Source organism: Spermophilus citellus (assembly GCF_964194105.1).
Source record: "Spermophilus citellus genome assembly, chromosome: 11".
Lineage (NCBI taxonomy): Eukaryota > Metazoa > Chordata > Mammalia > Rodentia > Sciuridae > Spermophilus > Spermophilus citellus.
Genome location: NC_138192.1, coordinates 65,421,515 through 65,446,096, shown reverse-complemented (window position 1 = coordinate 65,446,096; position 24,582 = coordinate 65,421,515). Strand labels below are relative to the sequence as shown.

General features: G+C 37.0%; 1 protein-coding gene across 6 annotated transcripts in view; it reads right to left on the bottom strand.

Annotated features, from left to right (window-relative positions):
- TANK (TRAF family member associated NFKB activator) overlaps positions 1-24,582 on the bottom strand; it is an 83,221-nt gene that overhangs the window by 47,549 nt on the left and 11,090 nt on the right. For 2 of the 6 annotated variants that reach the window (XM_081261719.1, XM_081261722.1), the window contains exons 1-2: positions 22,969-23,126; positions 95-242 (exon numbers count right to left, since the gene is read on the bottom strand). In XM_081261719.1, the coding sequence (XP_081117845.1) occupies positions 95-193 (99 nt within the window). In that variant the 5' untranslated portion in view covers positions 194-242; positions 22,969-23,126. Of the gene's footprint in view, positions 1-94; positions 243-22,657; positions 22,836-22,900; positions 23,127-24,582 lie in introns of those variants that run through there. The other 4 variants (XM_081261721.1, XM_081261724.1, XM_081261725.1 and 1 more) reach the window with 4 other exon arrangements.

The window sequence follows — 24,582 nt, the reverse complement described above, 5'->3', positions numbered from 1 at the left end:
TTTCAGGTGCAAAAGACTCTCAAATTTCATTTACTGGGATTAACAACTTTCTCAAAACCAGAACCAAACAACTTTCAAAATCAGAACCACACACCTTTTGCTGCAGTTCCTTTAATGCAGAATCTCTATCCATGCATGCCTGTCGGAAGGCTTCATATGCTTTATTGAGCTGTTCGCCAATGTTTTTATCCATTCCCTCTTGTCCTGTAGCATCACTATAAAGGATGGAATAAATGGCAAGTCTGGAAAATAATTGGGATAATTTAGATAGTTATTAAGTTACACAAATATCATTATAGAAATGTATCTTAAAAGACAAGTCTTTCTTAGTTTAACATAAACCAAATGCTATAAAGGTTTATAAAAAATGAAAGTTTCATCTAAAATCCTGACCAGAAATATAAAATCTTTTTAAGTTTTAAATATTATTTATTAATGTTGCAGTTTATAAAGTGAGGTTCTAGTTCATAAAAATGCTACTTTGAGAATTATAATCTACAAATGTAATATGTAAATATGTAGAGATATAAGGGACATTTTTAAAATTAATATTTTACTATAGAAATGTACAACAGGATAAGCAGTGCAGGAAGGGATTTCTTTTCACTAAATGGACAGTTACTCCCACTTACAAGGTGAATTCTTGCTACACTGAAATTAGAGCAAAATTAAATAGATAATAAATGTTTGTGGATGGAGTTCACACTGTTGTTATCACAGAGCAATTAAAATGTGTGAAAATGCTCTTATTTTAGCACAAAATCTAGGAGAGCTGCTGTTGAATTGTACATTAAAAAATAAAAATCACATCTCTTTTGTCCTACCCCCATTACCTATTAGTTTTCCAACTTCCCTGCTGTTTCTGAACACAGGTAATTTGCTCAAAGGAGGTAATTTGGTTTTATCATTTCAGTTTGCATAATATCTCTAACCACATTCCTTGGCTCTGCGTAGAGAGTTATCTACTGACTGATTCTTCCTGTCCAGCCATAAAAACCACAACACAGGACTTTTGTCTTAACCATCTAAAAGCCACAGAATAGACAAAAGTACTCTACTGGTTATGGAGGGTAGCAAATTATTTTGCCCTTTGGGAAATATTTTATACTCAAGTCTCTAATCTGTCACAACATTTTTCATTTCATATGTGGGCACACATATTTTAAAAAATTTTAGTATTTTCATTTGAGATATAATTCAGATAAAATAAAACCCACTATTTTCAAGCAAGCACTTCAGTACTTTTTAATATATTTACTATGTTGTACAATTATCACCATTATCTAATTTCAGAATTTTCATCACCTCCAGAAGAAACTCTGAACCTATTAAAATTTGTACCAATTCTCCTCCTCTCCTCCCATCTCCTAGCAACTACTAATCTGTTTTTGTCTCTATGGATTTGCCTGTTTTTGACATTTCATATAAATGGAATCATATACTACATGGCCTTTATATATGGCTTCTTTCACATAAGATATTATTTCTGAGGTTCATTCATATCGTAGCATTAACAGTATTCATTCCTTTATGTGGCTGAATAATATTCCATTGTATGGATATACAACATTTTGTTTATCCATTCCTCAGTTGATGGACATTTGAGTTGCTTTTTCTTTTTGGCTATTATAAAGTTACTATGAACATTTGTGTACACATTTTTGTGTGAACATATGTTTTCAATTCTCTCAGATATATGCCTAGGAGTAGAACTACTGGGTCAGATGGTAATTCTATGTTTAACTTTTTGAGGGACTGCCAAACTGTTTCCATAGTAGCTATACCATTTTACATATCCATTAGTGATGCACAACAGTTCCAATTTCTCCACATCCTCGCCAACATTTCTTATAGTCCATTTTAAAAATCATAGCTGTCCTAGTGGGTGTGAGTGAAATGGTACCAAATTGTGGTTTTGATTTACATTTCCCTAATGACTAATGATGTCAGCATCTTTCTATGTGCTAGTTGGTCATTTATGTATCTTTGAGAAATGTCTATTCAAATCTTGTACCCATTTTTTAAACCAAGTTGTCTTTTTATTGTTAAGGAGTAAGAGTTCTTTATATCTTCTAGAAACTAGGTTCTTATTTGATATAACTTACAAGTATTTTCTCCCATTTTATAGATGTATTATTTTCACTTTTTTTTCTATCCTTTTCTTTCTTTTTCTTTTTCTTTCTTTCCTTTTTTTTTTTTTTTTTTTTTTTTTTTTTTTGTGGTGCTGGGGATCAAATAATTCAAATTCAGGGCCTCACAGGTTAGGCAAGTGATCCTCCTGACCTATACCTCCAGTCCTCTTTCATTTCTTTTAAATATTCAAATGTGTTCATGGGATGGTTTCCCATTTGATTCAGGGTGCTTTTAGAGCTGCATCCTGCTGAAGAAACATCCTTCTGCAAGCCCCGTTTCTCCTCTGTAGGTTGGCAGAAGAGAGTGGAACAACCAACACACAAAACTACCATTTGTGCTTGGCTAAAGACTGATGATTTTATAGCATCCTGGGCATTTCAGACCTGAGGCAGGAATTGGGGCTTGGCAACAGGTATTTCCTCTCGTCTTCTTCTAGAGCAGAAAAAAAGGAGTTCGTTTGTAAAGAGAGGCATGTTCTCATGGGGAGTTCTTCACTGTTGGACAAAGCTCTTTTAACGTTTTTGATACTATTCTTTAACATACATTTTAAATTTTGAGGAAGTCCAATTTACCTATATTTTTCTTTGGTTGCTTATACTCTTTTGCTGCCATTTCTAAGGAACTGTTGCTTAACCCAAGGTCATGCAGACTTTCACATAAGTTTCCTTTAAGAGTTTTATAATCTTAGTATTTATATTAGGTCTTAGTTCCACATTGAATTAATTTTTCATATGAATGAAGTAGGGTCCAGATTCATTCCTTTGAATGAGACTATCCAGGTGATCTGGCACCCTTTGTTGAAAGGGTTATTTTTTTCTCCTCTGAAAGGTCTTGGCACTCTTGTCAAAACCTGACTGACCATAAATCAAAAACTTTTTTCTCTTTGTTTTTTATGCTAGAAGTTGAACCTAGGCCCCTGCATATGCAAAGTACATGGTCTACCATTGAACTACAAACTCAGCTCCTACAATGCTGTTTTAAAGACTGGCTACAAGTAACATTTCAATCATAGCAAAGTCTTTCATTTTAAGATACTAAATGTGCATCTAACTTGTCTACCAGGCTTAATGAAAAAAAAATAATTTCAAGTAATAGGTATCACTGTGTCATGACTTTCTGAAGAAGTGAAGGAATAATAATTCTTTAGTCGTTCCACTGGGAAGATGGTTCCCACAGCTACCTCTGATAAATGAAAAAGACAAAATCCTGTTAAGATAATTAACATGGCTAGAAATTCTGCTTAGCCAAAGAGTCGATGGAAACATAAGCAATTACCAGTAATACAAAGTGTCACTTTGAGTACTTTATTTACTTTCTCATTTTTTAAAAAAAGGTATTTAAGGTAATTTACACAAAATATAAGAGGTTAAAAATAAGTACGCAAGGCGGGAAAGAAAACTGAACTACAGGTAGTAACAGGGACTGAAATATACCAAAATACGCTAATATAAAAATTAGAGGTTTGAAGTGGCTAGATTATCTATCATCTTAAAAAGCTATATATGTCATGGCAAAAGATCTATAAACCATACCTGGGTTTTAAAATCTGTGATGAATTAAAGATTGGGACTCCATCTAATTTCATACTTTATTCTATTACTAACTGACCCTTAGTTAAGGTTCACTAAATCTTCTGTGACCCAAGTTTCTTTCTCTCCAGTACAAAAAAAAGATGTTTGGACTTGATTTTTAAGGAATTTCCTTGTTATACAGTTCTTCAGTCTGTGAGTTAAAAATGCATGTCTGTTCCATCAAGAAGGTGCATTCTTTTTAAAAATGTAAATGCTGCATTAAATATAGCCGCATCATATGCAAGCAAATCATGTGGAATCTTCACTTCAGGTCCTTGAATTAGATCACACAAATGTCACTAAGAGGAGCTGCTGAGTAAATTCCACATGGATGCATACTATTTCCTGAAATAAGAATGTATACTGAGGAAATAAAGTTTCAGTTGATACAAATAAATACATGATAAATTTAATTTCTATTTCACAATTGAAAAAAAAAAGGTGTTAGATCAATGATACTGACCAGAAAAAAAGGAGACTCTGGGACCTAGCTAATTAAATTGGCCAAATTTCAAATATTAACACCCTGATCTTTAAAGCCACTTGTTCATTTATTTTTTAAAAACATTTGTTAGTGTAGAATTAATTTCAAAATCAAAGCAATTACATTTCAATTACATTTTGGTATTTTTCTGCAAAATCTGCCTGGCTCCAGGGCAAAATTTTTATTGATAATATAAATGCTCAAATCCAAATCTCATGGCTAGTCTCTTTCCCCAACCCCAGGAAGCTGAAGCTAGAGAAATCTCTTGGAAATACTCTACTTAGTGTTTTACTTCATTTCTTGGTTTGGTTTGGTTTCCTTTTTTACTACATGGGAAAAGATTAAGACACTCTTGACATTCCAGAAGGTAGCTGGGTTAGCTGAATGTACCTCCCACTCCAGCCCCCAGGCCCACCCTCTGCAATTCTCCTGAAGCTTGGATACTCATTCACCCACTCATCTTTTCCCCTCTAGCAAGTTACTTCTTTTCCCACCCAAAGACCAGGTGGTTTGAGCAAGAAAGCAGAACAGAGGGCATCAGATTCCCATTCCAGCTTCCCAGCTAAAGTGAGTGCCTGCTCAGGGACAAGAACCAAGAAAACCCCTAGCAACAAGCCACTTCCTTTAAGAATGGGAACAAAAAGCAGAGTAGAAAGAGTTGAAAAACTTGCAGTTTGGCCTGAAAAGGAGTACATTAGAAACTGAGGCCAGAAAAGTGCAGCTGTTGAAGAGATCAGTGCCATTAAAGAAAAACCACATACTTGCACAGAAGCAATGAAAAAGATGACTTGAAGGCACCTCAGGAATCACCAAGACCTCACTCACTGAAGGTTCAGGGGTATAAAAAAGTATAAACTCGTTTGAAAGACTCTGAAGATAGCACAGGGTACCCTACTCCCACAGGGCTATGTAAGAAATTGTTTCCCTAGGATTTAGTGCTCAGCTTCTAAGGCACTCAAAGGTCACTGCAGCTGTGGTCCAAATGGTCCTGGTTACTGCTCCTATTGGTAGCAGATCTTGGTGTTATCCACATTGTGCTGGTTGAGCAGGAATGAAAAAATGCTGGGGTTAGGGAGTCATGGAGGTTTCTACTGAGATTTCAAAGGAAGGCCTGTAAGGACAGACAATGTATATAGCAGGGCCAGAATCCATGTGGGCAGCCTTTGGGAGGGTGACATGTGAAGCTGTGAAAGTGAAACTGAAGCTGCAATGGAGATCCCAAGAAGTTGGAGATGCCAGGAACAATTGCCAAGGAAAGTGGCAGGCAGCAAACAGATCTAGCCCAAGAAAGAGGCCACGTGGCTGGCAACCAAGAAGGCTGTAGGGCCCTCTGGGTCCCACATCTCATTACCACATGCTCCAGATGTCAAATGTAGATGCACAGAACATAACGTTTGCCTTGCTAGGTTTCTATCTTATTTTGGTCCCATTCCTTCTATGACTATTCTTTCCTTTTAGAAAGGGACTATTTACTCTGTGCCATTTTATATTGGGTGTATATAACTGCTTTTGATTTTTACAGGGGCTCATAGCTAAGTGCTTTCCTGCAGTCTTGCAGAAGACTTTGGACTTGGACTTTTGAGCAAAGCTGGACTGTTAAGAACTGTGAGTTCCTGGATATGGACTGAAAGCATTCTGCATTGTGAGATGGGTATAAGCCCACAAAAGGAGCTAAACTTTTGGTAGGTAGAATGAAAAAAGTAAAGGCTTTAAATTCAGATCCTAGATCTGTAATTTTCTAGCCACTTATTTAACTTCACTGAGCATTAGTTTTCATATCAGTCATCTCATAGTCTGCAGAGTTTAAATGAACCAGGTATGAAGAATATGGTATTTGTTCCACAATATTCATTTTCCTTGTTTTTTTCTTTTTTAATTATTATTATTATTTTTTAATTTGGCAGTGCTAGAGATTGAACCCAGGGTCTTGCTCATGTGGTCAGTGCTCTACCGCTGAGCTACATCCCCAGTCCTCCCTTCTGCTCTTTATGTACAAGTACTGATTATTTTTAGCTGGTATAGTCATGTGGCTATATTCTGAAACTGGCAAATGAATGTAACTTCCAAAACAAGCTTTCCCTTTCACCTTTTTAATCTCTCAGCTGGATGGAATTTTGTAGTGGTAAGTCACCCGTATTACCCTGGTGAGGGCAACATTTCAGGGATGATGAAACTGGGTTCTTGAATTTTATGGAGCTGCCTGATCAACTCTGGACATCTTATAGTTTGAATTGATATATAAAACAAAACAAAACTAAACCCCAACAAGGTCTTTCTTTTAGAAACCCATGAAAAGTGGTGTTCTAAAAGAGGAGAAGGTCTGTATTCTGGCTGATTCACTGCTGAACACATAGTAGCACTGCTTTTCTCCCGGGGTGTTATGCTTTGAATGTGAGGTGTCCCCGCAATGCTCATGTGTGAGACAACGCAAGAAGGGTTGGAGGAGAAATGATTGGATTATAGCCTTAACGAAATCAGTTAATTAATCCCCCGATGGGATTAACTGAATGGTAGCTGGAGGCAAGTGAGGTGTAGCTGAAGGAAGTGGTTCATTGGAGACATGGCTATGGGATATATATTTTGTATCTGCAAAGGGGAGATCTCTCTCTCTCTCTCTCTCTGCTTTCTGATCATCATATGAGCCGGTTCCCTCCGCCACACTCTTCTGCCATAATGTTTTGCCTCACCTTGAGCCCTGAGGAATGGAGCCTGCTGTCTATAGATTGAGACTCTTGAAACCATAAGCGCCTAGATACTTTTCCTATAAGCCCCTAGATACTTTTCCTCTATAGTTGTGCTGGTCAGGTCATCTTGTCACAGCAGCGAAAAAGCTGACTAAAACACTGTGAAAGAGACAAATAGTCACGGTCTTTTCCCTAATTAATCAAATAGGTGGGAATGTTATCTAATGCTCTGGTCTGTTAACCTTTATACACTGCTAAATAAGGAAATAAGGAAAAATAAGTCTTGTCAGGGTGTTTGTGGGATTTCTCTTCTACACTACCAACCTTATGACAAAAAAGTCATGTTAACTAGTGAGTTCTCAAGAGTAGAAGTGTCTGTATTTATCTTCTAGTCTTGACCAGAAAAGTATAAAAAAAAAAATTCAGTAATCTTAGAAAAGTCCCCCAAAACACACACACACAAAATAAGAGCTGTCACAGGCTGCAAGAGATTAATAAAAGGCAAGGCTGTTTTTGAAACAGTAGTTAAAGTCTTATAAGTTAGCAGATTAGCTGCCTCTCCAGTGTTCCTGAGTCATTTACTGTATCAAAAACAATATCATGAAGGAACAGAATCTGAGAGAGTTCGTCTATAAAAAGAAAGTGACATATCAGTAGACAGAGGTTCTTTTTGCAAAAAGGCCTATTTTCTCTTGAAAGCACAATTTTAAATTACTGGGCAGTCAAGAATATTACCACTGATAAAGAGGAACAAGCAAAAGCCTCATAATTATAAAGCTGGGTGTACTCCTTGCTCTTGACCACTGGCACAGCTCTTCATATCTCTGCTTTTAATTTCCCTGAGGACTCCTAGAGGCTGTTGGACAAATGTTTGCAAGTCACAACTTGTTTTATTAGAAGTAATTGTGAAAACTCCAATGGACAATAAATAAGGCTGCAGAGATTTCAAGATCTCTACTTCTAGTCATTCCCAAGATGTTTAGGATGTGACTTTAAAGGCATAATGTTATTTTAAAACTAGATCTAATATTTTAATACTGTGCAATCTACTCTCTCACTGTCTTAAATATTCCTGAAATAAGGAACCCAGAATCCCTGGTAGCCTAACAAGCAACCTTTTAAATATTCACCTGTGCCAGAAATACCCAACTTTCCACTCTTTGTAGGGCCATGCCAGTTTTTCTTAAACTTGAAGACTCAAATCTAGTAAATCCAAACATTTGCTATGTCATCCTGTGGGGACACAAGAGTTGATAAAAACATTTGATATGCTGATTTATTCCCTTTGTCTCTGGAAAAAAAATCTACAATCGTGTTATAAAATAAATACTCAAAACTTAATTTTTAGCTAGACTACATTTTGTGCATTGATTTCTCTGAAACAACTTACAAATTAGAGTCTAATTTAAAAAGCCTAGCCAACCAAAAGTAAAATCAGGTGCATGCAGAATACATGTCCAGTTTAGACAAGCTATGGGTGAAAATGAACAAGTCATTTACTCTTTCTGTGGACTCTAGTTCATCAACTCCAGTTTAGAATTTGGGGGGTAGAATCGTGCTACAGGATATTGGTTCCCAACTGGTCAATACATTGGAATCACCTGGGTTGCACAACTATATTTAAAAAATAGATCAGCAAACCCTGTCTCAGACTTCTTGGATAAAAATTTTGAGTGTGGAGACATCCAAGACATTTAAAATCACTGCCAAAGGTTGGGGAGGGTGCAGTCATAGTTGGGAAAGTTCTGTAATACTATACAAACATGTACCAATAAAGAAAAATAGAGTTTCATAAAATGGCTTTTTTTATAGTGGTTTGTTTTTTTAATTGTTCCAGAAGACCAGGATAGAATATGGAAATAAAAACAGCAGTTGCTAAGGTAGACCTTCTCTCTTTTCGGTACTTTGGCAGGGGGCCCAGGACAACAGCACTTTATTAATTTTGTTTCCATTAAATTCCCATAGTCATCAGTGTATATATATATTTTTTTTTACTAATAATGATAGTCTAGTGGAAGAATTTGAGTGTGACCATAGCCCTTCTCCTACCAAGCAGCAATGATGTTTTCCTTATCAATAATTAATCATCCCAATTTCATTTAAATTCTCAAACTAATACAGAACTGAGAGAAGATATAGATCCCAATGGCATGCCCTCAATCCAAAGAGGCACAAAGCCACTGACCAGAACAATTTAAATCTTCTGTTTCAATAGCAAGTATCCTAAAAATGAAGAGAATGGTTCCCTATTTCCTCATGAGGAACAGGAGAGGAATGGTAGAAAGTGATGCCTAATTGCCAGGTGTTTTACATAAGCCCCCTCATATTTAATCTTCCCTCTACAGGAGCATAAGTGGTCTTTCTTTTACAGATGAGGAAACAGCACTTCAAAGGGTAAATAAGTTGACTAAGGTCCCCGAATTAGAAAATGCAAGAACCAGATAAATCCAGATCCCTCTGATGTGAAATCACAATCTTGATTAGATCTTGCCCCTAGTTTTTTTTATAATTTGTTCTAAGTAGTTATACATGACAGTAGAATGCACTCTGACACATCTTACACAAACAGAATAAAACTTCTCATTCTTCTGATTGTACATAATGTAGAATTACACCGATCCTATAACCATATATGCTCATAGGACCTAATTTAGTTTTTATTTTTATCAAACCTATAAGTAGCTGTTTATATATATTTAGTACTGGGGATTGGACCCAGGGCTCTCAACCACTGAGCCACATCCCCAGCCCTACTTTGTATTTTATTTAGAGACAGGGTCTCACTGAGTTGCTCAGGGCCTAGCCCTTGCTAAGGCTGCCTCAGCAACTCTCGATCCTTCTGCCTCAGCCTTCAGAGGTGCTGGGATTATAGGCGTGCACTGCACTTGGCTAAATAGCTGTATCTTAATGAGACAAATAGCTCTATAAGACTTAAGAAAAACAATAGTCCTGTTTTTCCTTCCCCATTTCCTGCTGCACCTTAGCAAAAACTTCTTTTGGCTGATTCTTTTTGGAATTTATCTGTGTATCTCTAAATAATACGTAGCATTTCCACTACTGATTTTTCAGTTTTACTTGTCTTTTTACCATGCAAAATAAGAATTCAGTTGTCTCTAAACACCCGCTCCTTCCACTCTCCTTATTCTCCTAATAGCTATTTATCCTATTTTAATTAGATTAACATCCAGCTTTTACTGTACTTGCTTATTACTATGCATTGCTTAAGTCTATGGCTGCTTTTCCTTTCCTGAAAACTGGCCCCTACCAAATTTTTTATTTGCTTTACTTCCAATTATCAGTAATATAACTTCTCAGTATATTAAGACATTTCTGATATTCTATCAGTTTCGTCTTCTTTGATGAATCTCTCCTTGAATTTTCTGTTAAATCTAGATTGGTTGCTCTCTAAGTCTGATGGAAAGCCCTCTAATCTTGGGACTTACTTTCATTTTGTATTTGGGAATTTCCTTTGCCCATCTCTCCCTCTAATCAAATCCCTCATTTTTAGTATCCTAATTCTTCTCGTATTACATTTTCATTTGATGGCCCAAATCTTCAGCAGCTTCCTAAGACAGAGTGTTAGGGAAGTAAAAAATTTTGAAACTTTGCATTAACTGAAAATATCTTTACCTTCAGACCTGACAATGTGACCAGAGAAAGAGTTCTAGGTTGGAAGTAATTTTTCCTCAGAATTTTGAAGGCTTTGCTATGCTGTCTTCTAGCTTCCATTTGTTTGTTTTTGGTGAAGCCCAGACCCATTTTGATTCCTGATATTGCACTTCACCTATCTTTCCCCCTTTAGAAACTAGTGGGCTCCTATCCACTTCCTGTCTTTGTCCAGTATATTCTGAAATTTACATCCACTGCAATGGGTGTTTGATGGGCCCTTTTCAATATGAAAACTCATCCTTCATATCTTGGAAATTTTCTTGAAAAACACACACACACACAAAGTACTTCCTTATTTTTGCATCTCTTTTCAGTACTCCTATTATGTGGATACTAAATCATCTGATCTGGTACTCTTAACTCTCCCAATCTTTCCTACTTTTTAAAAAGAACTTCTCTCCTTATTTCATAAACACAGTGTCTTAAGTTCTGTTCCTTCTGAGTCAGTATTATTCTGCCAAATGACAGTCAACCAATCCTAGATAAGGAAAGTAATAATCAAGGATAAACACTGCTTTAGGAGCTCTACCAAATCTGGGGGTATAGGAGCCAAACAATGTTCCACCTCTAATAGTGCATTTCAACCAGAACAGCTGAACTTTGATCAGTTACATGTATTGGGAGCCCAAGTTTGAAGAAAATCACAGGCTTTAAAGAAAGGTTTCTACCATCTCTACCCCAGTATGATTTGTAATTCTTTAAGAAAGTCTATTTTTTTTCTGTGGGCTGAGAGATCCTGTGGGTGATTTGGAAGGTGGGAAAGGCCCCTCTCCTGGGTTTTCCCCACTGCTAAGCCTATTCTACTTCTGGGTCAATGTGTTCTGCTAGGGTTCACACTTGTGGTGAGAGGTCAACACAAATCTAAAGTAGTTTCAGGATGGGGAAAGGAAATCAACTTGAATAACTGCTACCCTCTCCACTCTGTCTCAGAAAAGGCATCAGCCTTTCCCAACCTCTTGGGGTATGAATAATAAGAAAAAGTCACATTCTGTACCAGAAAAATTGGCACGTTAGCAAAGGAAGAGATGAATAAAGGAGAAACATTTTTTCTTAACTATATGTCTGCCTTCTCACTTGCCAAAATCATCAGGAGCAAAAAGCAGAGAATCAGTCAATAACATATACAATATATACATATACAATACATCCTCTACATTGGATGGTAAGACAGACCTTTAAAGACCCTTGAAAATATAAGTGTGTTTTCCTTACTTGAAGAAAGAAAATGGAAGAGAACTGTCACCTCTAACATGTATTTATTATCATTTCCCACTTTAAGAGAGTTATATACCATGATTCCTCAAACAACACTTTACCTTTCTATTTCTACTTTCCAGGCTATACACTTTGGTTATGAATAGACCCATAGCCCACTGTACTAAACAATATTCCAATTAGGCAGCTGCTATAATAAAATACTTAATTATCATAAATCTGGCAGTGTCACAATTTTGTGTGTGTGTGTGTGGGGGGGTGATACCAAGGATTGAACCCAAGGGTCAAACATAACCCCTGAGTCATATCCCTGACCCTTTTTATTTCTTATTTTGAGACAGGGCCTCACTAAGTTACTGAGGCTGGCCTTGAACTTGTGATCCTCCTACCTCAGCCTCCTAAACTGCTAGGATTACAGGCATGAGCCACTATGTCCAGCCTGTGTTTTATATTTTTTCATAAGCTGGTTGGCTAAATTTATCAGGATAAACAAGATAAGACAATTCCACTGATCAAATGCAACACTACTGAACTGTATACTATATACCCAGTCAAGGTTTTCTATTTTTCTGAATGTTAGAACTTGGTGAAACTTTTTATTCTATCTCCCAAGAGATAAATGATTTCAGCATCAAAGACCTCACCCATGAGTCTTAACTTTGCTGTTTCCATTGTATAGGCATGGGTTGCCAAACCATGGGGATGGCATTCTGAGAAATGTGTCATGAGGTGATTTTGTCATTGTATAAATATTATAGATTGCACTTCCACAAACCTAGGTGGCATACCATCTAGGTTGGATGGTATAACCAAAGTAGCACAAGTGGTCCATCACTAACCAAAATTTCATATGGGCATGACTATACTTCTTTCTCTTAAGATGTTTATCAAATGTTACTGGTAGAAGTGCACAACTAAATAGTAAAACACCAGAAGGAAACTGGGCATGTGATGTTCTGTCCTTCTTACGTTAACATAAATGTGGCACTGCTCAATTAGTTGTGCTCAGGCACATGAGTGATTTTTCTTTTCTTGTGTGTGTGTGTGTGTGTGTGTGTGTGTAGTCAGGATTGAACCCACGAGTTTTTACCAATGAGCTACATCCCCAGTCCTTTTTAAAAAAATTTCAATTTTAAAAAATTCTTACTACGTGGCCAGCCACATGAGTGATCTTTAAGGGGAATCTTCCCCTATGAATAGGGGCCGTAAGATGGAAAAGAAAGGACATGCAACTTAAAATGGTGAATATTAATCTGTTTGCATAAATCATATAAATCAGAGCTCTGTAGAATATTGGTGAATGAGAAAACTAGAGAAAATTTGTATTCGGATAGAATGGAGGAACAGAACTATGTGGGAAAAAGAAGCAGACTCTTCTGACTCATTATTTCTTCAGGAAGAAATAATGATTTTTAAAAGTTGAGAAACATCAATATCAAAGGAAAGGCATTTCTAATTTAGGGATACCAAACATATGTGCTCATGAAATTATATTACAGTAAATGCTATGGAATAAATTTTTATGGACACTAAAATCATTTTAAATATCCCACAATAACAGTTGATTGCTGTCTGGTTCCAATAAATTTTCTTCACATAATTTAAAAATATATCCTTTTGCTTGAAAGGATCTAAGTAACATTCCACAATACAATTACCTAATTATGTTTGTTCTGCTTCTCAATAGAAAAATTTTCCTATCATCCCACTGGAAATATTTTAAGAACTCATATCTTCAACTTACTAAGTAACCATTAAAAATGGAACTCACGTTAGTTTTCTTAGTCCATTGAACTTAAAGTAATTCCTTAATGACTAAAAAGTCAGACTTTGTTTTCACTGTTAACAATTTTCAGTAGACTGTTCTCACTTATAAAGAAGAAAATATTGGTGGTTAAGTAAAAGCTATTGCAGATTAGTCATAATCAAACTGTTTACTTTAATTACTTATTGCTGATAAGTACCATTATGTAGAGTTTATATCTGAAGGTAAAAGGAAGAAAAGTCAAGTTACTGTCCAGGATATTTTCCCATGAAACAATTACCATTATTTATCACCCTCAATTCTTTTCCTTTAAAAACAATCCTTTAAAAATAATTTTTCTTGTTTGCAAAACAATGTGACAGTCAACACTACTTAACTATATACTTAAAAATGGTTATGGTTGGTAAATTCTATGTGTATCCTACCACAAGTAAAAGAATTTATAGATTAGGGATTCAACTTATTTTCAGTTGCATGGATTGCATAAATTGCCTGTGAACAGCTGTCAAATACAGCATCTGGTTCAAAAAACTTTGCATGCTAACTGACCACCTACCTTCTTAAAGATAATTCATGATCTTGGGTGAAAAGAGATTTTCATTACCTATTCTAAGTAATAGTCTCCTCTCTACATTTACTCATGATTCAAAATCATGGCATCAAGCAGAAGAGACAGCAGGGGAGAAATGGCAGCCACAGCATAAACCCTATAAGAAATAGAAACTAAAACTTGACTTAGCATAATTGAACACAAATGGGTTAAATTACATAATAACATATGTTTATAAAGTGTAGGAAAACAAAAAAGGCAAAATGGCCAATAAGATCATGTACTGTATAAGAATAAAGAAGTTTTGTATCGAAGGCTATCATCTACCTTTGGATAACGGATATGATTTTAAAAACACACAATCTTTCTTTGTTACAGGACAAGCCCCCCCCCCCCACCCATCATGTCAGCTTGGCTATTACTTGTTACATTAATAGACCATAAAGTAAAATAAATATATAAGCATTCACATACTGCCTGCATCCTACTGAAAATAACCTGAGTGTTGTAAAGTAGCTTTCATATTTCAGATACATATTGCCAAATTATACTATCTGCCTAAGTTCATATTCTTGAAAGTGACCAAAAAGTATTTGGAATCATCATTTTAAAAAAGTTAATAATTCTACCAAATATTACTTAACAATATTAATTATGTATTAAAAACGAGCTACTCATTGAGCAAAGAGGTGGGCTTTTATTAGATGGTTGGCTTGTATTCTTTAGAAGTCTCCTAAACTATCCCAATGGTTTTCACTTCATATCAAAGAAATAAAGCAGGTTAAGCTTATGTATTTTTTTTTCTGCTTATTTTGAAATTCTCTGTGGGATTTGGCTAGAGTAGAATGTAAGCATGGCTATTACTTTTTTTTTTTTTTTTTAAGTTGTAGATGGACGCAAGAGCTTTATTTATTTATGTGGTGCTGAGGACCAAACCCAGTGCCTCACATTTGTGAGGCAAGTGCTCCACCATTGAGCTACAGCCCCAGCCCCACGGCTATTACTTTTAAAGCAAGAAATTTCCTGGCAAAATCAGGAAGCTAGTGAGAACAAAGTGAAACTAATTGTATCCCAATTGTTTCACTCCTGATTTCTTTCATGGTATGGAAGAACTTGCCCATGTAGAAGCAGTACTCTTTCTTTTATAGTGTAACTTCTGAGGAGAAAAAGAATAGTAATGCATCTTACTTATCAGTCTCAGTCTACCTATAGCATTTTTTCTTGACAATTAAAAAAAAAAAGTTGTGTGTGTGGTTTTGACCAGGATCAGTAAAACAGCTCTTTTCTCTTGACAGTATTGGTGTCTGACCTTTTCATTTATTTGGATTTACTCTAAGGAGTTTTTTGTTTAAGTTCTGGACCACTTCGCTGAATGTTGTTGATACCTTAAGAACAACATATTCCCAGATGCTGGTGGTTTCATGAATGAATACTTTTAAATTTTAAAAGAGGAGAGTTCTTATGCTACTTAAAACTCCTTTAGAGCACAGTAAGGAAATCTTCCAAGTTCTTTTTAGGAAGCCAGCATTGCCTTAATTATTAAAATATGGCACAGGTAACACAGAAAAAGAAACTTAATAACTGATTTTAAATTAAAAATTACCAAAAGGATTCAGTATATGTTTAAATATTTTACTATGACCAGGTGTAAACTGGTTCAAAACTGAAAATATGCTAAATTATTCTAGCAAACTAAGAGGGCAAATAAGAAAAACACAGGTTATGATAGATGCCAAAAAGCCATTTTAAGAAATTCAACTTTCATTTGTGATAAAAATATTTATTTAAGGAGTAAAAAGATATTGTCTTAATGCAATAAAAAATTTATACACCAAATGAGCACCCAACAACTATTATTTAAAACTGTTCTCAGAGTGCTAGCCAATGCAGATTCCCATGCCTGCCAAAAAATGATTTTGGCCACAATCCAAAATCTGTTCTCTGTAAAAATTCTAATAAATCGAAAATATTAAAGGAAAATTCCTTGATAAATAGTTGTTAGAAATTATCATAATGGAATGAAACTGGAAATCAATGATAAAAGAAGGAAGGAAAAATCATGCATCACTTGGAGAATGAACAATAGGTTACTGAATGATCAATGGGTTATAGAAGACATCAAGGAGGAAATTAAAAAATTCTTAGAGATAAATGAAAACACAGACACAACATATCGGAATCTATGGGACACAATGAAAGCAGTTCTAAGAGGAAAATTCATTGCTTGGAGTTCATTCCTTAAAAAAAGAAAAAACCAACAAATAAATGATCTCACACTTCATCTCAAAATCCTAGAAAAACAAGAGCAAAACAACAGCAAAAGAAGTAGAAGGCAAAAAATAATTAAAATCAGAGCTGAAATTAATGAAATTGAAACAATTGAAAAAATTGACAAAACTAAAAGTTGGTTCTTTGAAAAAATAAATAAGATCGACAGACCCTTAGCCATGCTAACGAAGAGAAGAAGAGAGAGAACTCAAATTACTAGCATACGGGATGAAAAAGGCAATATCACAACAGACACTTCAGAAATACAGAAGATAATTAGAAATTATTTTGAATCCTTATACTCCAATAAAATAGAAGATAGTGAAGGCATCAATAAATTTCTTAAGTCATATGATCTGCCCAGATTGAGTCAGGAGGATATAGACAACCTAAACAGACCAATATCAATTGAGGAAATAGAAGAAGCCATCAAAAGACTACCAACTAAGAAAAGCCCAGGACCGGATGGGTATACAGCAGAGTTTTACAAAACCTTTAAAGAAGAACTAATACCAATACTTTTCAAGCTATTTCAGGAAATAGAAAAAGAGGGAGAACTTCCAAATTCATTCTACAAGGGCAACATCACCCTGATTCCTAAACCAGACAGACACTTCAAAGAAAGAAAACTACAGACCAATATCTCTAATGAACCTAGATGCAAAAATCCTCAATAAAATTCTGGCGAATCGAATACAAAAACATATCAAAAAAATTGTGCACCATGACCAAGTAGGATTCATCCCTGGGATGCAAGGCTGGTTCAATATACGGAAATCAATAAATGTTATTCACCACATCAACAGACTTAAAGATAAGAACCATATGATCATCTCGATAGATGCAGAAAAAGCATTCGACAAAGTACAGCATCCCTTTATGTTCAAAACTCTAGAAAAACTAGGGATAACAGGAACATACCTCAATATTGTAAAAGCTATCTATGCTAAGCCTCAGGCTAGCATCATTCTGAATGGAGAAAAATTGAAGGCATTCCCTCTAAAATCTGGAACAAGATAGGGATGACCTCTCTCACCACTTCTGTTCAACATAGTTCTCGAAACACTGGTCAGAGCAATTAGACAGATGAAAGAGATTAAAGGCATAAAAATAGGAAAAGAAGAACTTAAATTATCACTATTTGCAGATGACATGATTCTATACCTAGCAGACCCAAAAGGGTCTACAAAGAAACTATTAGAGCTAATAAATGAATTCAGCAAAGTAGCAGGATATAAAATCAACATGCATAAATCAAAGGCATTCCTGTATATCAGCGACAAATCTTCTGAAATGGAAATGAGGACAACCACTCCATTCACAAAATCCTCAAAAAAAAAAAAAAAACTTGGGAATCAACCTAACAAAAGAGGTAAAAGACTTATACAATGAAAACTACAGAACCCTAAAGAGAGAAATAGAAGAAGATCTTAGAAGATGGAAAAATATACCCTGTTCATGGATAGGCAGAACTAACATCATCAAAATGGTGATATTACCAAAAGTTCTCTATAGGTTTAATGCAATGCCAATCAAAATCCCAACGGCATTTCTTGTAGAAATAGATAAAGCAATCATGAAATTCATATGGAAAAATAAAAGACCCAGAATAGCAAAAACAACTCTAAGCAGGAAGTGTGAATCAGGCGGTATAGTGATACCAGACTTCAAACTATACTACAGAGCAATAGTAACAAAAACAGCATGGTACTGGTACCCAAACAGGCGGGTGGACCAATGGTACAGAATAGAGGACACAGAGACCAATCCACAAAATTACAACTATCTTATATTTGATAAAGGGGTTAAAAGCATGCAATGGAGGAAGGATAGCATCTTCAACAAATGGTGCTGGGAAAACTGGAAATCCATATGCAACAAAATGAAACTGAATCCCTTTCTCTCGCCATGCACAAAAGTTAACTCAAAATGGATCAAGGAGCTTGATATCAAATCAGAGACACGGCGTCTGATAGAAGAAAAAGTTGGCTACGATCTACATACTGTGGGGTCGGGCTCCAAATTTCTCAATAGGACACCCATAGCACAAGAGTTAATAACTAGAATCAACAAATGGGACTTACTCAAACTAAAAAGTTTTTTCTCAGCAAAAGAAACAATAAGAGAGGTAAATAGGGAGCCTACATCCTGGGAACAAATCTTTACTCCTCACACTTCAGATAGAGCCCTAATATCCAGAGTATACAAAGAACTCAAAAAATTAAACAATAAGAAAACAAATAACCCAATCAACAAATGGGCCAAGGACCTGAACAGACACTTCTCAAAGGAGGACATACAATCAATCAACAAGTACATGAAAAAATGCTCACCATCTCTAGCAGTCAGAGAAATGCAAATCAAAACTACCCTAAGATACCATCTCACTCCAGTAAGATTGGCAACCATTATGAAGTCAAACAACAACAAGTGCTGGCGAGGATGTGGGGAAAAGGGTACACTTGTACATTGCTGGTGGGACTGCAAATTGGTGCGGCCAATTTGGAAAGCAGTATGGAGATTTCTTGGAAAGCTGGGAATGGAACCACCATTTGACCCAGCTATTCCCCTTCTTGGTCTATTCCCTAAAGACCTAAAAAGAGCATACTACAGGGACATTGCTACATCGATGTTCATAGCAGCACAATTCACAATAGCAAGACTGTGGAACCAACCTAGATGCCCTTCAACAGACGAATGGATAAAAAAAAATGTGGCATTTATACACAATGGAGTATTACTCTGCATTAAAAAATGACAAAATCATGGAATTTGCAGGGAAATGGATGGCACTAGAGCAGATTATGCTAAGTGAAGCTAGCCAATCCCTAAAAAACAAATGCCAAATGTCTTCTTTGATATAAGGAGAGTAACTAAGAACAGAGTAGGGAGGAAGAGCATGAGAAGAAGATTAACATTAAACAGGGACAAGAGGTGGGAGGGAAAGGGAGAGAGAAGGGAAATTGCATGGAAATGGAAGGAGACCCTCATGGTTATACAAAATTACATACAAGAGGAAGTGAGGGGAAAGGGAAAAAAAAACAAGGGGGAGAAATGAATTACAGTAGATGGGGTAGAGAGAGATGATGGGAGGGGAGGAGAGGGGAAGGGGGATAGTAGAGGATAGGAAAGGCAGCAGAATACAACAGACACTAGTATTGCAATATGTAAATCAGTGGATGTTAACCGATGTGATTCTGCAATCTGTATACGAGGTAAAAATGGGAGTTCATAACCCACTTGAATCAAAGTGTGAAATATGATATGTCAAGAACTATGTAATGTTTTGAACAACCAACAATAAAAATTAAAAAAAAAATAAAATAAAGAGGTAGTCTGGAGGTAGACAGTGAGGGTCTTTGCACATAATGTTAAGGAGTTTAAGCTTTATTTATAGTTCAGTGGTTCTCATGGTGAGATCCTCAATCCAATAGCATGAGCTTTATCTCAGTCCCATCCAGCCTCCAGGTGATGTGATTGTGAAGCATGCTAAGGGCTAAGCCAGCCCTTTCAAATTCACCCATGTGCTGGGAAGGAGTGATTGGTGTTGTGGAGACACTCCTTTCCCAGTGCTCAGGGTGGCCAGCAGCACCCAGGGAAGCTAGGTCTCCAGTACGACTGTTGCTGGCATGAGCAGCCTCATGCTTTTACCCCAGGGACCAAGGCTCTTGACCTGAAGAAACAACTGTATGTGAAGCAGGCCCAAGGGCCAAATCTACCATGTGTCCTGGCTTTGTATGCCCTTCCCCACCAGACTAAAAATGAATTTGCCTTTCTAAAAGCTTGTGGAGGAAAAAGAAGGAAAGAAAAAAAAAAGGAGGAGGAGGAAGAGGAGGAAATGTTGAAAAGGAGGTGGAGGAAGAGAGACAGGATATTGGCATGTGGGCTTCAAGGCCTAAAGCATTTGCTCTCTGACTCTTTACAGAAAAACTTGCTGACCTCTGAGGTAGGCAAGAGGCACTGTTCTTAATAAGGAGAGGAACAGTAGGTCCAAAGAATTCATTAGAGTGATTTCACAGGACAATGTGCAGAGAAGAAACAACTGGAAGAGCTGGAAGCAGAGCAGTCAATAGCTAACCAAAGGCAGTAAAGACAAACAATGTAGCAATCTTCAAAAGGCAAGAAAAAAATGTGTACATGGTCCTGGTAAAAATGATATGATTTAACTTAAGTTAACCCAAGTGCTAGGCCAAGATAAGGTTCTCAACAAAGAAAGAAACCATAGACTAGATCTAGTTCAGCAATGTCTCAGGTTTTGGTTTTATTCAGGGTTTTGTTTCATTTTGGTGCTGGGGATGATACCCAGGCACTCACATGTGCTGAGCACATACTCTGCCGTTGAGCAGTGACCTAGCTCCGATATAGTTTTGAGAGAGCAGAATGGTATTGACGGCACAAATTCTGGAGCCAGAATCTCAAGTCTGTATCTTCCAGGATGGAAGGCCTTAAACTCATTGCTTTTACTTTTCCGTTTTTCCATTTGTTATGCTTTAATGTAAGGAAGGAACTGAAAACTTAGCAGATTTATGTATGTACTCGGTTTTAGTTATTGTATCCTCATATGTATTGATATCTCGTAGCCAGGAGCCAATGCTAATAAGTATGAATAAATCATGGAGAATAAAAAAAAAGAAATTAATGTTATATCTCATATTTAATGGTGACAGAATAAAATCACTAAACTAAGAAACAAGGTAAGGACAACCAGAATTTTTATTATTTATCACTGTTCTAGAGAGGGTAGCAATCTTTAAAGGAAAGAAATACAAAGGAAGAGATAAGATTACTATATTTAAATGATTGTTTTCTTAAAAATTTAAGAGCATGTTCAAAATTAACAAATTTAGAAAGTTGGCCAGATATATAAACATAATGGCTAAAATCCCCTAAAGATTATTTTAGTGGAATGTGAATGCAATAATATTCAAGACAATTTTGAAAAAGAAAAATGAATAGGGACTTGCCCTATGAATTACTAAAAAAATGTCATAATCAAAGTAGACAGGTATTTGTACAGGTAGTAACAAACAGATCAAGGCAACAGATGAATCTTTTTAAAAAAGACATTGACACATGGGAATTTACTACATTAAGGAGATATTCTAGTCAGTTGGTAAAGAACTGATTTTCAACAAATTATTTCAGGAAAAATGATTATCCATTCATGAAAACATAAGAAAAAATTAAATCCCTATATTATACAAGGTACAAAAATAATTTTTAGATTTCAAAAGAGTAAAGCTTGAAAAGGAATTAACACACAATTTAGAAGATTTGAGTGAGACTTTTCTTATAAGAGATTAAAAAAACTGGGAATTTTAAACTAAAAGACTGATAGGTCTTTAATTGTGAAAAATAGGCAAAATTCATGGATAGGGACTATTAAGTGATGGTTAACTACATTATGGTACATCTAGACAAAGGAATAGCAATGTGATATTACAACAAACAGAGCTACATACTGCAAGACTTCTGCTACACATTTTTTTCTCTGAAACAGCAGATTATATAATTATATGCATAGAAAATCTCATTTTCATAAGAAAGTGAAATAACAAATGCACAAATGAGATGTGGAAGGCTTTGGATTACACACGGTTGGGAAAAGCGCTTAAAAGGGTTTGACTTTCTGTACACGGCTGTATCATTTGAGGGTTCACCACTCCTTTCAAAGTGGGGAACAAAACAATTCTTCAACAGAATACAGCTCTTGCATCTCTGCTACCTTTCCTTTTAAAACGTGTATTCCAACCCCGGTAAGAAGGCAGATCACTTTCTTTTTCTTCTATTTCACATCACTTCACTTCCTTTACACCATTTCTCCCTTACACCTTGTCAAAAGCTTTCTCCCATGAGCTAAATGACAGAAAGGCTGCTTTACTTTTGCTTGATATAAGGTCTTGATATAACATCAAGAGCACAATTGAGTATCATCCCCCCTCCCCTACTTCTTGACGAGTGCAGCCTTTTGCTTTTGTAGCTCCTTACTAGTCAGATTTCACCCGTGCGAGGACTTCACCTAACGTCAGGGTCCCACTGAGGACGGGGATTGCTTCTGCTCTTTCCGCGTCAGCCAACCAATCTCTCTGTGACCCTCTGGCAAGTTACCCAACTTCTCATTGACAAGACTATGATGACACCCCACAGGAAGGTAGAGCGCAAAATTGTGCAACTACCTTGGGAAAAACAACAGAAGGAACCTATTAAGATGCTTTCAAAAGGGTGAGCACCCTCGTACTTGCTTCTGGGAGGCAGTCCCTCTCCCGATAGGTGGGGGAGACCCTCTGGATAGGGTCACTGCTCACCCCGAATGCATACCCGGCAGTCCCCACCTCCCGGTCCAAAGAGCGGGGCCAAGTTTCTCCCCAGCAGCCTTGGCCGCGGGGGCGTTGCTGCGCCGACGTCTTGGGCCCGGAAAGTCCCTCGGGTCGGCTCGGGAAAGCCAACTGGCGTGGTTTCTCTCGCACAAAATCCCTCCCCACTCTCGCGAATTGGTTGCCTCCGCAACTCCAGCTTTTCTCATAGCTGCGCCCAAACTGTCAGCGCCCCCCTCTAGCTCACACAAAGTTCTCCGTCAGCTTGTTCGACGGATCCGGACATACCAACTGGCTCACGAACTTTTCACTCACAGTTCAGCGTTTTCCGCCACGCTCTCTCACGCTACAGGTCGCCGGTACCTGATCTAGTGACTGCAACCGGAAGTTGTTTTCCGTTCCAGTTCAGAGGGCAGCGCCTGCGCGTGGAGCCTTTAACGCTGCACCCTCTACCCTTGCCCGGCCAGGCCAGCACCTCCCCCCCCCTCCGGCCCCTCCCCGCCACCCGGCCCCGCCCAGCCCCGCCCACCGCGGCTCCGCTGGGTCTCCCCTACAGGAAACGCAGCAGCCACCGCAGGGAGCCTAATGTCAAGCTTCAAGGTCTCCTTAGGGGCTTGCTAAAATTTTGGTTAAAATAAGTAACCAGGTCTAATACCCTGTATATGAGAATACACAAGAATCACCCGAGAAGCTTAATGTGTAGATCCAGCGATGAACCCCTAGAGATTGTGGTTCAGAGGAAGCATGGTGAAGCCAAGGAACTTGCATTTTCAATAGATTGTCAAGTGAATGTGATTCAGGGAGTTAGAGGCAGCAGTTTGAGAAACGCTGTCTATTTGTTTGAGAAACATGCATTCATGTGTTTTTTGCCCAATTAGTAATACTTTTCAATAAATGCACTTGCTAAGGTTGAATGGTTGGTGAATGGAAGTAAAACTTTAATAGAATATTTCTCATGAATTAAAATGTCCTCATTATTCCATTTCCTAGCTATGCTTAAAGATAGAAATTATAGGCAGATACCGGGAGATAAGTTTCCTAGTTGGAGGAAGAGGATCAGGTCATGGCTACCTCATTTACACTTGTTTTTTTAGGCCAATAAATTCAAGGATTTTAAAATCTGCCTAATTGCTGCATATTCTACCTGGTTAGCTTGACTAGTGGGCTTATTTTTGAAAGTGAAAGCCAAACCATAGTTAACAGCAGTTTTGTTTTTGTTTTTGTTTTGTTTTGTTTTTGTTTTGCTGGGCGTGGTGGTGGTGCACTCCTGTTAATCCCAGCGCCCCAGGATGCTGAGGTAGAAAGTGCCAGTTCAAAGCCAGACTTGGCAATTTATGGAGGCATTTAGTAACTCAGCCAGACTCTGTTTCTAAATAAACTATTTAAAAAGGGCTGGGGATATGGCTCAGTGGTTAAGCACCCCTGGATTCAATTCTCAGTACCAATAAACAAACATTTTGGGGGGTTGTTTTTTAACAAACAGAAATTTCTCATGTATATAGCATTTGGATCAGTTGAATAGTTTCTTGTAGTGTACAATTGAGTTAAACATGACAATACACCATTGCTTTAAATTAAAAATAAAAGAACAAACATGTGGCAGTTTTAGGTTCACACAAAAACTGAGAGGAAGGTGCAGAAATTTTCCATATGCTTTCTGACCTCACACATATAGGCCTACCCATAATCAACATCCTTCACCAGAGTGATGCTATAAAGCTGCTATAAACAATGATGCGCTGACTTTCCTAAGAAATACATTTTCAAATTCTTTATGTAAATGAAAAGGAGTATGATTGCTAGATGCTCTGGTAAAGATATGTTTAGTTTTGTAAGAATCTGCCAAACTATCTTCTAGGGTAGTTGCATCATTTTACATCCCCCATCAGCAAATGATGAGAGTCCTTGTTACTCCTAATCTTTACCTGC